The 15,575-nt window shown below is 43.3% G+C and overlaps 1 protein-coding gene across 2 annotated transcripts in view; it reads left to right on the top strand.

The window, feature by feature from the left end:
• Window positions 1-8,397: 8,397 nt before the first annotated feature.
• Window positions 8,398-15,575, top strand: part of HTR2A (5-hydroxytryptamine receptor 2A) — a 30,229-nt gene continuing 23,051 nt past the window's right edge. Inside the window, exons 1-3 of one of the 2 annotated variants that reach the window (XM_009916109.2) lie at window positions 8,398-8,852; window positions 9,339-9,993; window positions 14,625-14,825. In XM_009916109.2, coding sequence (XP_009914411.1) covers window positions 9,579-9,993; window positions 14,625-14,825 — 616 coding nt within the window. In that variant the 5' untranslated portion in view covers window positions 8,398-8,852; window positions 9,339-9,578. Of the gene's footprint in view, window positions 8,853-9,320; window positions 9,994-14,624; window positions 14,826-15,575 lie in introns of both variants that reach the window. The other variant, XM_069802700.1, reaches the window with a different exon arrangement.

The following is a 15,575-nucleotide window of genomic DNA, read 5'->3' as shown; positions in this document are numbered from 1 at the left end:
AGAGGTATTAAAAGTCAGTCTCAGACAGGAAAGCGTACTGGCACAGCACCTTGGGAAACGGCAGTAAGAAGATCCCCATGGGCCAGATTCTGCCCTACTGCAGAACAAGGCTCAGACAAGCTGTTTCCCTGGAAAACTGTTTTCCACCTGGAAACACACAGGAGATTTTCCATCTACATTTGTTTACCAGTGGTTTGAAAGACACTGTACTGCTCTGCCAAGCTTTCCTTTTCTTAGTCCAAACAGGGACATGGGACTAAGTTACTTGGAGAAGTTTTTCTTTCTACAGCATGCCTGACAAACATATGGAGATAAAGTAGTCTAAGAAATACTGAAGGATGAAAAGGGCATTAAAATAAGGACTTGACTGTGTATGAAAGCCAAGAAAGGATTAAAACTTTAAAGAGAGCTCTCCAGGACCCTGAAGACTCTTTTGGACAGAGATCTAATCTTGGGTTTGTTTTTTTTTTACTTTGTGAGTTTTTGCATTTGAAGCAACAAACTTCAAACCATGGCTGTGGGAAAGGGTCATTCCTGGGCTTACAAAGGAATCTAGCTGGGTGGAAGGGAGTTTTTGTCAAAGACTCATCTGAGTCTGCATATCTGATACCTGACTTTTATGAAGCTGCATACCGTAACTGATAGGTAGATCTTCCTTCCCTCCCCTTCACCCATCAAACATCAAATCCTTCTCCATCCTCCTATACACCCCTCACTTCCTCGCCTGCAGGTCCCGCCACTTTGCACTGCCCTATATTGTATTAATAGACATTATTATTAATTGCATTGCCCTATATTGTATTAATAGACATTATAAAAACTCGTGGTTGGAAGAAAGGCAATAACTTAAACCATTCAACACTTTAATACTCTTAATGGTACTGACTGTTCCCTCATTCCTGCCTCTCATCAACAGCTTTCGAGGAAGCATCATTAAGAAGGCATATTCCAGTACAAGAGAGGCATCAGGCTCAGTTAATTTAAAAGAGATATTTCAATAAAGCTAATTTAACATTCAGATCAGAGGTGCCCTCAGGGATTCCCGTGCCTGCCCCGCACGGCTCTGATGCTCGGCTGTAGCCCACGTTTGTACAATACTGGTGTGTAAGGTATGGGGGTGCCCAGTGAGTGTGGATTTTACTAAAAGGCTGTAACATAAGTCAGTCTTTTTTTGGACTCCATAATACAGTGGTGGTCAGGCATATGTCAGAGTGTGGGAGGGTATAAATTGCACTACATAAAGTGATCAGGTTCTCCGCTTGTACTCCAACTTACGGAACTTGCATCCCTGGTGGAAATTGATAGAAAACTTGATATTTGGACCCTTGGTGGACTCAAAAATGAGTAGGAAGAAAATGAAAGCCAAAATGTTTACAGAGATATCAAACCCCGCTGGAAAAATATTTTAGCTTTCAGTAGTATTCCACTTGTTTCCTTAAGTGATTCAGTGCTTTAAATAAATAGTTTTGATTGCCTTAAGTGTTCTGAAGGAAAACATTTGGATTCCAGGGATATGCAGGAACTAGAGCACACATAAAGCAGTGTCTATTAAACTAGGTAAATAATAACATCTTCTTTTACAAATCAAGTTGTAAGTTTTTGTGATCTCCCCAGGACCTTCACAGCAGAATTTTACAGGCTCTGCAGAGAGTACCTGTTCACAAACTGCATAGAAAAAAGAAGGTGGGAATTAGTTGCACCCCTAAGCCAAAAGGATGCTACATTTCCTCTGGAACACCTGAAATTATAGTAAAATTATTTTGCAAGAAATACAGCATTTGAAACATTGGAAGTAACAGCTAAGTCTCAGCACAGTCAGTAGAGCTGAGCCAACTAGTCCAGACAGTGCTGCATCTAGATGTAAAAAACTATTTACGTACTTGGAGATAACACAATTCTTTTAATCTATTTTGCAGATCTGTCTTGGCTCTCACTGTCTTAAGAACCAGACGCTATGAAGCTACAGTTTGTAGCTTGATATGTGAATCGCCGCCTTACATGACATGATTAAAGGGTGGGATCCAGCACAGCAGTCCAGTGAATGAGTGCCCCTAAATTTACTGCCACAGAATCGATAGAAGCTTTTCCATTGACTCTCAGTGGAGAGACTCAATTGCCTTTCCATTAAGGCAACTTTTTTCTATGCACCTACTATTTAGGTGGATATCTATCTTAAACAGGCAGTCTGGATCCCAACCTATAATGCTAACTAACGCTGTTGACAAGCCACAGTCACAACATCATGACTAATATTTAAGGACTCAACCAACCGGTGTGTCTGGGTAACAAGTTTGCATCTTCTTGCCAGACCACGTTGCCCCAACAACCTTGATTCAATGCTGGACTATGTTTGCCTAAAGACAACAACTTTGCCTAATTTCACACAAAATTAGACCTATTGGGTCCTATTAGACCTCTACAGAACTCTTGCATGCATTCCTTAAAGCTGTTCTAATCAGTTAAATATGATTAAACAAAACCTGATAGCAAAAATCTTAGGTTTGCCAAGGAGGAATAACTGTATATTTCTAGAAATATAGCACACATTCAGTAACAGACATTCATACTGATGCTAATTCATGCGCTGCATAATGTTTTCCACTTTGATGGTTATAAATTACAGACTGTAACTTAACAAGTTGGAAAATGTGCTATCCCAGGAATAAGAAAGGGAAAACATAACAGCAGTTACCTGCCCGTTTGAATAGAGAGCTGTAACAAATAGCAGCTATATTTATTTTTTTAAGATCATCACTTCAGGGCTGCAGCTGTTTGGTTCTGCCATATTTAAAGAGCAAGAAAGGTATGCAGAGAAAAAAATATTTGTCATCTTAACTCCTGCAGGTCTGGCAGGTCCTGACCTATTTCACAGATCTCTGGTACTGTCTGCCATACGCTGGGGAACCCATGAGCTTCTGGGGGGGTGGGAAGTACAAACATATTTGGGTTACTCCCTGCCACCGCATAATGCTGCTAAACTAGCAGAGGTGACCCACCTCTTCGGATTCAATATTGACTTTTTTTTTTTTTAAATGCTTCTCCATCCATCAATGTCCAAGTAGAAATGTAGTAAGGTCCTCATGGATTCAGCTTACTCTTGCTTTTCTGCTTATGTGCTACTAGAGAAACAAGGAAAAAAAAAGCCCAAAGAAATACAGACAAATCAGTGCCTGGAACACAAAAAATTGAAATAGCTTTTGTTTTCCTTTTGTAATATTGTACTGACCTTGAGAGGGAAAAAAGTCTAATTTGAATACTGCAGGATCTAAAATTACAAGTAAGCATCAGCAGTGAATACAGGAAAAAAATAAAAACTTTGTCATCTTTTATAAAGTGATGGAAGTTATTGGAGGAGGGGAAAGGAAGGAAGGATGAAGTGCACCCACCTTCTTCTGCAGTGTCTATCGCCTGATGAAAGGAAAAAACAGCTTTTAACAGACATGTAAGACTCCCCACAGATGATGCTGGCTTGGCAGAAAGTTCCCGCAAAACCACCTTTGCAATATGGTGTATGGTTTTGATCACCCCATTAAAAAGGACGTTATTTCACTGGATAACAGCTGAGGTGATACAGGCTTTGGATGATGACCAGTGTTAATTGTGGGCAGCAAGTGCATCTATAAGCAGTAAACTGAAGCAAATCAAGTGGAAAATGCTCACTACTGCTTGGCAGTTTAAATTGAGGAAAAAAAATAGTGGAAGAGATTCTGGTACTAATGCTGGAATATAGAGCTTTATGGCATGGGATTTGCACTGATGTGTGTTTGGATGAAATAAAATTTCACCTACAGAGGAACTGGCCAATTTGTAGCTCAGATGATCAGAACACAGCATAATATTGTCTCAGAACAAGCCAACCCGCCAGCTTCTTTCTAGCAGAGCTGAAATGAAAATATCTAAAGCCAAACGTGTATTAGTAAATCAAAACTCTGCAGAGGCCTCTGGTGATATAAAAGCTATCATCAAGTATATAAATAGTTAATATTTACAGCTGAGAGAAAGACATGAAGAAGAGCCTGTCATTTCAGGTTTCACTAAAATAGAGCATAGATTTTTAGAGAGGTTTCTTTAAATAAGGCTGCAGAGTTCCACCTAAAGCATCAGAGGCCATTCATTGCTTCAGCAAAAAAGCTTAACGGACACTCCCCAGCAGTTTTAGCCTCCAGTGGGAAATTAAGTTTCTGCAGAATCAACTTTTATGCAAGAAAAAATTAATCTTGCCCAAAGCATTCAGGTTTCCTTCGGGAAAATCAAAACAAAATATATCCTTCACTACATGGGCTTGACCCAAATCAAACGTTTCAGTTTATTTTTTAACTGAACAAGAATATTTTATTTCAACTCAGTTCAACTTGAAACCGCCTCTGGGCTTGCTGTTATGGTGGATATAAATTGTCCAGGAGAATAAGGGAATAAGACAATTTGCATCTCAGCCAGTTAGCTAGCTCATAAGAAAACATTTTTTAATTCAATAATTTTTAAATGTTACATTTAGATCAACAAGGCTGAAGCAAAATGTTTTGATACTTCCAAACTGAAGTTCTTCAGACATGAAAAAAAAAATTGATATGGGAGAAGAAATGTTTAAATAGTCAAAACTGCATGAGAAAAAAAAAATTTCCCGCTTTAATTTCCAGCCGACTGATCGTTACATCAGTTTTACGCCACAGCAGTTCCATTGAGCTCCACAGGAATCACACTGGAATCGTATCAACCTAAAAGGGGTCGCAGGTGCAATGTTACTGATCTCAGTGCAACAGGCTTAGGCAGATAAAAGATGTGCCTTAAGGTGCTCCAGGTTCTCTTTCACATTTACCTCCTTGTTGGGACTGTAAGTATGCAGAGGAACTTGCAGATCCTGAAAGAATAACACGTGGTTAGAAAGGGGGACACCCTCCAAATCACCAGGAATACTGCACGTCTTCCCAAAACTCAGGGATGCAGGAGACAATCAGGCTTTCAAAAGTAAGAGATAAACCACAGCTTCACCTGGGATTGAACAGACTGAAACTAACATTTGCGTGTGGGATAGACATGAAAGTTTAGGAAGTTTCAGTTATTTATTTATATATATGCTGTATCATTGCTTATTGGAGATTGCTTAATATATATTTCTCTTACAAATTATAGTTAAACTGAGTTATTCCAGCCTCCCCTTCAGCCTCAGCTTCTAAGATTCAGTCCTCATTCAAAAGCAGTCCAGACCAAAACAATACAGAAAGCCAGTTCCACAGCAGAGACCCCCACAACGACACACCAGCTACGGCAGGTTTTCAGTCAACTGGACCCGTGGCCCATGGGGTGGGAGGACACAGGGCACTTGGGTTCATCACCTGTGGACAGCAAGGTTGAGGGATGCTGCTCCCGCCTGGATTTCGGGAAGGTCTTGTCAACCTGTTCTCACCTCGCTGCAACGGCGCGGGTCAAGAAGGTCAAGAGATCCAGAAGGGCATGCATCAAAAAGAGAGCAGAGCTGTTTAGTTATTGCTTCTGGTTCGTAATTACTAGGCTCTGATTCACGTCTTGAGGCACCACAGTATTAACTGCTCCAACAGCCCCGGATAAATGTAAACAGAGATACCAAATAGTAGGAGTCTCGACCGCAATCCAAATTATTCACATTCCACTTGCCTCAATTTTAGATGTCAGAGTGAACGATTAACCTCTGCAGTTTATACATTTACTGATTACACAATCCACTCAAAATGTCAAGGAGAGCAATGGCGAACTCAAAACCCGGGGATTTTTATACCTGAAATAATCCTGAGAACACCAAATCTGAGTTATGTAAACTAGGTTTTTTACTTCTCGTCTTTCAGATGAAATCGTTGAAATGCAGCATTTCTAGGAAGCAGTTCTGTGCACCATGCCAACCATAGAAACCCTGCCCAAGAGGACAGATTAATGTCCCACAACATTTCCAAGCAGAGCTAGGGAACAGAGGAGGGCTCTCGTGAATCTGATACGCTGCTGCCTTCCAGAAATTAAAAAGCAATATGTAGACTGTTCCCGTGCCAGCTGTGCTTCCAAAGAATGCTTTATGTCTGATGCAGACCACATTGTCGCCATTTTAAGCTAAGATTTCACTGAATTTACATAGACTGGGACAGACTGCAGCTGTCTGTTTTCGGTGCAGACGTGCTGCCTGGGATTGCAGGTTGCAGCCTGTGAGGCTCTGCTGCTATCGCAGTACGAGCTCGTTTGTTTAAAAATGGAAGATCACGGGACCTACAGTTTTCCAGAGGTACTCAGCTTTAGGAAAGGCAATGGTTGAGGCTGGCTTTAGACATGACTTATCATCTAGGAGTTGTAGCTCACCGTTCTCTCAAGGCAGGGAACATGCTCAGTTCTGCAAGGAGACAAGAGCACCGGTGGAAGCCCTGGTACCCTCCTTTCACTGGGTTCAGCACAGGAAGGTTAGATACTTTTTTGTTGCTTGACCCCTGTAATGACACTATATGGAAGGGAATCCATTTTCAGGATCTTGGGGGGAGGCGGGAGGGGTGTTTTTTGCAGTCCAAAAAAAAAAATCCCGAGATAATAATACAATATACGTGTGCTCAGTAGCACATCCAACATACTTTGCTAGAAGACATTGTAAGATCACAGATTTGTTTCTGACATACTGGGCTACACAAAAGTGGTTTCTGACTCATCCACGTTTCACGTGCAAAGCTAAAAACGACATTTCATCTACCTGTGCCTCAGTTTCACATATGTCAAATAGTTTTCTGGGGTGACAGAGCAGTGTTCAGAAGGCACTCAGACCTTGTGGTGATGTGTCTACAGCTAGACCAAAAGAAGTGGTGCAGTGCCCATCTGAAGAGCTTATGACTGTACCTGCAGACGTCTTGGACAAGGCAATATGCAGCCTGTTTGCACTCACTTTTTATGTTCCTGGTGTCCAGAGTAGAGCTGCAGTCTTAAATGAGTCATTGGAGCAGAGGAAGGATGAAGTAGCTGAGTGAAAGTCATGCCACTGCAGTGAAGGGGAGGTGAAGCCACTCTGTAAAGTCCTTTAGGCATCTGCTTCAGGTCTACAGGGGGCTGCAGATGTGAAATCAGGATTGACAAGCCTTTTGCACACAGCCTATTCCTTAGTGCATTCTTTCAGGAAAGTAGGAGACCAGGTCCTAAACCTCCATCCCATCCTTGGAGTGGGAGAAAGATCTGCTTGGTGAAGCTGGGCTTTGCTGGCACCTACAGCCTCTGCAAAAAAGTACCTCCCACCCATGACCGTTAAGTTACGGTCGTTAGAGCCCAGAGGGAGCCAGCTAAGAAAATAACAGGACCGCTGGGTTCCTCACAAGGGTTATACGTAGCCCTAGCCAAGGGCTCTTGCGCCCTGTTTTGCACAGTAGCCGTGTTCAACAGAAGCGAAGCCCAACCTCTGTGGTGGACCCGCACTCTCACGTCGAGGGCATCTTCACAGGCACGGCTGCCAAACCCTCTGGAAGGTGGATGCCGAATTCACTTGGTGAAGGCAGTAACCATTTGGTTATCGTATTAAAGGAGAAAGGGCCTCTTCTGGCTCCTGGACGGACTGCCAGGGCTGAAACATTTTTTGCTAAACTCAGCGTTATCAGCCTTTTTTTACCAGCTTGTGTTGCCCGATAGTCTTCTGGCCTCACCTATGGGATTGGGAAACTTAAGTACTGGGTTGACTCGTTTCCATGCCACGTGGGCATCAATAGGAGCTACCGCCCGCTACGTGAAGGAAATATGCAATATATTTCAGGATGGGCAGGGCAGCAGCGGACCCACCCGGCTGAAATGTTGGCAACTGTAAGTCTCAGCAAATCTGGGAGTGGGTTTTGTGTTAGGTGGCCAACTTCTTCACGTGTGTCCTGGCAGCGGAGGTACAAGGCAGAAAGGGTGGACGGCCATTTGGTTTCCCCCTCTGCTGCGTGCCATTTTGCTTTATTGGACTGCTTCATTTGGGACACTCGCTTGGGACAGGCTGCTGGGGTTAACTGCTACGTCCACCTCCTGACAAATGAGCGTGACATCAGGGTGACTTCAATTTTTTATAAATATCTATTGCCAATTTGATTAGCATGTCAGCACAGACCTGGAGTTAAAACTGAAGGGGACTGAATGTTACTCCTTCTTTTTAAAGCTGGCATAATTTCCCCTCTACATGGCAAAAGCTTCACACTTACATTTTTCACTAGTATCTACCATCGCGAGCCTTAGGTTTTGTCTCTTTTAAGCCTGCATCCTGCAAAACACTGTAATTGCATGCAGCTGTGTTCGCAAGCCACCCTCTGCAAATGGAAAGCATGCACTGAAAAAGCACCCAAGCAGAGGACCTCCGAAATACAGCCTGCAAAAGCTGCTAGTTTTACCAAAAAGACCCTCTTTGGTCTGCTCTCCCCTGCCCTCCTCTGCTGCTGCTACCTTGCAGTTTATGACATCCAGATAGTGGGAGGTCTGACAAACCGAGCAAGGCAGTGAGCAAGAAATTCCATTCCTGTTGAAATCAGTAATTCCTCCGTGCAGGCTGCTTTTTTTTTTGTGTGTGTGTGCGCGCGCTTTCTTTTGTGTCACTTCGAGAAAGGCTGTGATATTATTATTACTTTAAATATAGCTTGCCCTGGGGCGGGGAAATGCACAAGGAAAGAGTCGGCAAGCAGCCTATCTCTCAGAAGAAAAGAGCAAGCCTCGCAGCACAGGCACTGGCTTCACTCAAGAGTGCAGTTTAGAAGTCAAAAAAACTATTCCAAATACCACCATTTTGGAGGAGGCTGAAGAACAAGGACACAAAACTGGCTAAACACCCCGAAGAACATGGTAAATCAGGGTACAGAGTGCACCTAATTGCAGTTTGAGAGTGGGCTCTGAAGTACGATGTAAGTCTTCCTTAAATTGTGTTTTTTATCATAGTATCTAGTTGTTTAATTTCCATTCTGAAGCCAGGCTGGGCCAAAAGATACGATTAGCTATAAAAATCAGCATGGAGCAGCATGTGTAATCTCTGATATGAGGCTGAAAATGATACTGAAATACAACAGAAGTCAGAGACTATCAGCCATATTATGGAAGATGAACTATAAATACGAGCATATCTAATTATTTCAGGAGAAAGATGCTGGATGGAATCTTTAATCAACTTTCTTAATAGGGAAGCGAGAGCTCTGCTGGTTTGTATGGCAAGCTATTTTAATACTGCTGTGTTTAAAATTGTGTGATTACAGTTACCAATAGCAATAAGATGTAGCTCCAGAGGGGAGTCCTAGTGGTTGCAAAAGTTTTTTCTCTTTTATTTCTCCAACATTTTTGCTCTCTGAAGTCTCAAGTCCACATTCTCTATCCTACAGCTTGGTTTTGCTTTTCAGCTGGTTTTTCAATGTATGCCAACGCTGGAATTCCTATGGAACTGAAAACAAAACCTTTCAGCTTTCGGAGTAATTCTGGTATGTTTTCCTACATCACGCCAGTGGCAAAAATACAGTCGGCAAAAGATTGTGCTCCCTCAACTTCTGGCATGGACAGCTGAGGAATATAAAGCCTGATGGTGACAAAGGGTGATAATCTCCTATTTTTCACTATTTATCTCACCGGTTTTGGACTGAGCAATGGATATTCTTTGTGACGAGGAGAGCTCTGCGAACCCAACTGCAAACTCCTTAATACAAATAAATCATGAGAGAAGACTCTACAGAAATGCTTACGGAGCTGGAGAGATTAATATATCACATCTCTTTAACTTGACTGTGGACTCTGAAAACCTAACCAATCTTTCGTGTGAAAGTAACATGAGTCCACCGTGCTACTCTTCCCTGTTTCAGCTTTCACAGAAAAACTGGCCAGCTTTGCTGACAGTGATAGTGATTGTTTTAACCATTGCTGGAAATATTCTTGTCATCATGGCTGTGTCACTGGAGAAAAAACTACAGAATGCCACTAACTATTTTCTAATGTCACTCGCAATAGCTGATATGCTGCTGGGTTTCCTCGTCATGCCTGTGTCGATGTTAACCATACTGTACGGTGAGTATGAGCTGTGTAACCTACTGCATGTATTGAGAAGCTTTAAAAATTGCATGCACATGTTGTTGTTGTTGTTATTTCATTCTCTTACCACAAGAAATTGTAATCACTCCATGCAAGTTGAAATGTATGTAACTGGTTAATGGATGTAAGAATAGGTGAAGTACTTGAATCTTTTCCTACCTTATATTTCTAGTTACAGGCATTTTAAATACAGTCCAGAACATTAGTTTATTACTCAGCTGCTGGGTGAATTGTCTTAAAGTGTATATGGAGATGCTTTATTTTCTCTATTCTTCCAGTTTTTTCCCCTGGCTCATAATTTTCAATATTCCTAACGAGAATGTAGGGTCCTGCCAGTTACTTTGCTCTGCAAAAATGCACAGAAGCACTAATGACTACCTTTAGATTCCAAGTAGGCAACCCCTTCAATTTTTTTTAATGAAGTAATACAAATGCCAATAATTTTCTTAACACCAATACCCTGCTTAGACATCTACTTACCAGCAAATGCTGGAATAAATATTGTGAGAGTTAAAAAACAGATGGGAATTATTTTTTCCTAATTTTTAGTCACATTTACAAATGTAAAGCTATGGTTTCTTAAGATAAGTTATTTAAGAATTAAGTGAATAATGACTCGCAGTTCATACCCTTGTAGGTGATTGATAGCAGATCTTTCTTCTCATTTTCACCAAAATCACTTGCAGCACAGCTCACATAGAAAAAAGCAGCAGCCTAGGTACCAGCAGCAGTTCAGTACCAATATTGTCAGGCTATTATAATCTCTAAACTTTGAGAAATGAGTTTTCCAGTGCCACAACTGAATTACTACAGTTCAAGGAGAAGCCAGACAATGTCAGGAGGAAAGTGAGGTTGTTTGCAAAGATTTCTATTTCTTTGCTATTTTGGGACTAAGGTCCAAGCATGAGCCTGTGACTTAAGAGAGATTTTATCCAGAAAACTGGAAGTTTATTTCCCAGTTTCAGTACTTCTACATGGATTGCCCTCAGCAGCATTTGCAAACTGTATTTGGCATCGGTGACGGTGTAACATTGTGATTTATTGCCTTAGCGGTGCAATTACCTTTGGTGGGAGACACAATGTAAAAGCGAGCAGAAATCGTCCGATGGGTGAGATTAGCAAACCCCTTTTAAATGCTGCGTGATTCCCTGAGACATGCAACAGGGACTCCTGCTGGTCGGGCTCCGCTGCTGAGGAAAGAGGCATCCGAAATCCAGGGTTTGGAAATGTTTTGGAGGTCGGAACGCGGGATTGTCGCCCTCCTTTGCCATCGCCGGCGCAGAGGAGCCGCGGGGCACCTACAGCCATAGGGAAGGGAGCGTGTCGGCTTTGCCTCCTCTCTCCCTGCTTTTTCCCTTGCGAGGTCGGGAAGGGGAGACCTTTGCGGGGTAACTTGGGGTGAAAAATCAGCCGGTGGTCCACGTGGGTACCAGAAGAACCATCTCGGCGTGGGGCACCGTCAACCTCCAGGATGACCAGTGGTGGCACAGGGGGAAACCTCCCCTTACACGGGAGCATTTGCTCGGCTCCACAGCCCCTTGAAAGAGGATTGGGACTGTTTTGCTCAAAAGAGAGATGATTTCTCCTTCTTGAGAGGTTTACAGCTACTGCGGGCAATTCCCATTGAGCCGGGCAGGCTTCTCCATCCACCCAGCAGCACCAGCCTATGATAGAAAAAAAAAAAAGACACCCAGCAAGTCCTGCCAAGGTGGACGTGCCCACAGAGCAGAAAACTCACAGAGTTGAACAGCGCTGGTTCCCACCCAAAACCACACAGGGTGCTGGATGCCTTTTTGCTCCCACTTCAGAGACTTGTCCCATGCCATGGGGTGACAGCAACAGCGTGGAGCAGAACATTGGCAGATGCTGCGTAACTCCCTGCTGCAGTGGAAGGACCAGGCATTTCAGAAGGTTCCTGTCCAGCCCAGACATGGTCTCGGTTGATGTGTTTCTGTCAAGGCAAGACGGTCCACAAGGTCTCCTGCCTTGCCTACAGACCCTCCTCTCTTCTTTCCTCGCAGCGCTCTTAGCCTTTCACTCAAAACAGTTTTCTTGTACGCCCTGTTACCAACAAGAAGCCACCCAGCCATCCTGGCCAGCTTGGTTTATTTGCCTCCTCACCTGAAAGGCCTTGTGGGAAAACATTTCTCCTGTCCTGGGTGCTAATATGTGGCTTCATCAGGAGGAAAATCTTATGTCATCCAAGGGGCTCCCTGCCCTCCCTCTCCGCCTCTCAACTCCCTCAGATGAACTCCTACACCTCAGGAGCTCCCATGGACTACACAAAATCCTGGACCTTGTAAAACTTTCCCTGCCTATCCGATCTTTAAATTGCAGCCATGGTTTGTTTTGGGTTGGGTTGTTTTGTTTCATTTTGGTTTGGTTTGATTTGGTTTGGTTTCCCCTTTGCTATGTCGAGGAGTGAATTGGACATTGGCCAGAGCACAGCACAAGGCAAAGGTGCCCTGCACCATGTGCCACATAAAATGTCCCAAGGCCTGCCTGGAGGATGTTCTCTACACCCTTCTAACTCTTACTGCATCCACAGTTGGCTCCTCTCATGTGTTTTCCCCTTTCCTGGCCCTGTAGTCTCCCAGGTAGTTTATCTGATGGATGCTGTTTTATCCCCGCCCCATCCAGGTTTAAAGCAAGGAGAAGGGGTCTAGAAGGATATGACAAATGCATTCCCAAAGGCCACAGATGCATGTTGTCAAGTGTAAAAATACTTTATCGCTTTTCCCTGTGTAAACTGGCCTGGCCTGACAGAGAGATGCTGCTGGGAAGAAATGCCCCTGAAAGCCAGCCCTCACGTAACACACTCCAGAGACCAGATTCCCCATTGGAAGACCAGAAAACGAGATAAAACATACCCATAAATGCTGTATGGCTTGTCAGGGTCAGCTCGTATTACAGCAGTCCAAGAGCACCAAGAAAGAGGTCTCCTCAGCGCTTACTGAGACTAAATTTAATTAGGCACAGACCTAGCTCCTCTGCCTCTCCCTCTGTTCCTGCTGTTGCAAATCTTGTTCTGTATCTCCAGAGGAGACAGGCACTCCCCCGAATAATAGCCTGTTCTCACAATACCAGCTTTGGCACTGCCCCATGCAGCACTGTCAAGGGCAGCTGAGGTAATACGCTCTAAATTAAATCGCCGTAAGATAAGGACATGGATAACTGCAAAACTTGCTCCAAGGAGAGTTCCTAGTGGTTCCCTGCAGGACCAGAAGGGCTTTTGAGTGGGGGTCCTGCAGGGCTCTGCTTAGCCTGGCTCTGCTCAGGACTGCTCCTAACAACTCGGAGAGCGCACGGAGCGTGAGCTTACGCAGTTTTCCAAAAGCACCAAGCTGGGAGAGGTGACAAGCACTCGGAGGGACAGGATCAGAATCGTCAACAATCATCGGGACCCCCGAAGAGAAAGTCTGAGATGATCACATAACATTCAGTGAGGATAAATGCAAAGATATCAACTTAGGAAAAAGAGAGCAAACCAACTACTGCTGGGGAAATTTGTCCGGGCTTCAGGAATGCTGCACAAGATCTGGCTGTCAAAGTGGATCATAAGCTAAGCGTGCGTCACTAGTATGATATTTTTATACAAAAGGCACCCACCATTCCAGGTCATGTAAGTAAGAACATTCCCTGCAAGACCCATGAAGCAATCTTGTATTTCACTCAGCAATCGGGAGGCCTTTGCGAGAGTACTGAGTCCTGTTTTGGTCACTGAACAAAGACGTGGATAAATTAAATAGGTTCCAGGGCAGAGAAACAAGAAGCACAAAAGTTTTAAAAGCATCATCTGTAAGCAAAAGATAAAGGAATTGGCTTTGCTTAGGCTGGAAGAAAAAAAAAAAACCAAACACCTAGGCAAGACACGATAGCCATCTTCCAATAGCTTCCAGAAAGGAGAGCAATCAATTATTCTTCATGGCTAGTGGAAAGAACAAGGAAAAAGGGAAGGCTTAATTTTCAGCAAAGATGTAGGTTGGATATTGGTAAACACTAATGCGTTTGCTTTGGATTGCTCTCTCTGGAGGAGATTATCAATATTCATTGATACAGGGAATATCCTTATTTAAGTATGTGGTAGGTGCCTAAAGACAGGTGAGATAAATATCGCTGGTATGCAACAAAAGAAATTTCTTTTTTCAGCTGCCACTAAATCTAAAGTTTCAGTTTCAGAATTAAGGCAGCTTTGCATGTCAGCAGGTGTTAATAATGCAGTAATTACATGCATAAAAAGACCTAAAACAAAATTGAGAACTTGCAGGTCTACAATTACAACATTGCTTCTCTTTCCATAGATTTGCTGCCAGAAATGGTTAATTATAACATCAAGCATTAGCATTATGCAAACAGAATTAAAAAGAAAAAAACATACACTGCCTGTAGCCTGGGAAAGAAGCAGAGTTAATCTCAAAAGCTACGGAGTTAGGAGGTTGTAAGCAAAAAAAAAAAAGGTTTCTTGAAACAGTGTGAGGTACCTGCTATTGAACGCATCACTTACTACCAGCTCCTCCTAGAAGGATGTATATATGCACTAAGACATATGTGTCATAACAAAAGATGTCTGCCACATTCTCAGCTGATGTCAACTTTCTCTCGTGCAGGATACACATGGCCTCTACCTACAAAGCTCTGTGCGGTTTGGATCTACTTGGACGTGCTTTTCTCCACTGCCTCCATCATGCACCTCTGCGCCATCTCACTGGATCGCTACATTGCCATTCGAAACCCCATCCATCACAGCCGGTTTAACTCAAGAACTAAGGCTTTTGCAAAAATAATTGCTGTTTGGACCATCTCAGTCGGTAAGTGAGGCAATATTTCAGCGTGTAATTGCAGATTTCTAGCCTTTGAGAGGATTTGACATATATATTGCAGTCTAAAACTGTATTCTCTGCCTGCGATATTTTGCTTGCCACAGTCTAAGAAGTGCTGTAATGTAGTAATTACGCAATGGAAATCAACAACGACAACGGGAAACGGAGGAGAACTGAGCAGCACTGTCACTAAAAGAATATACATGAGTGGTAGGACTGCTGGGTTCAAGATTGTTTTAAAAATGTGTTTATTTCCCATGTTGCTTATCCATCATTACCTTAACATCTGAAAAGAGAAAATGATCTCAACTGAAAGAAAGATTTCCCTGTTTTATGCAAGTCAGTTGGTTGTTCCCAACTTCTTATTAGGGTAATTTGCTTGGAGATGTTTCTTATGAGCAGAACTTTTCCGCCTTTCTGGGTGCGTAGGGTAGGGTATTTGTGTGTCCTATTTAGGAGGCATTAGATACTCTGTGTACACTGTAAATGAGAGAAGTTTCCCCACGGGACAGTTCAGAGTTGCAGCCTAAAATAGATGCCCTGAATGACTCCCTATGAGAGAATCTCATGAGAATGAATCTCTCTTTGCACTGGCAAAACCCAGAGGCTTGACACCAGGCACGGGACTGCCGCTCTTCCATTCCCGTGCTGGCAGCACCCTCAGCCCGCACCAGTTTGACGGCGAGGGAGGAGGAAAGAGCTTGGTGTCTGATGCCGTCGGGGATTTCTTCACCCACC

This window comes from Haliaeetus albicilla, chromosome 15, assembly GCF_947461875.1.
Source record: "Haliaeetus albicilla chromosome 15, bHalAlb1.1, whole genome shotgun sequence".
Lineage (NCBI taxonomy): Eukaryota > Metazoa > Chordata > Aves > Accipitriformes > Accipitridae > Haliaeetus > Haliaeetus albicilla.
Note: the sequence above shows the minus strand (reverse complement) of the source record. Positions and strands in the feature narration are given on the sequence as shown.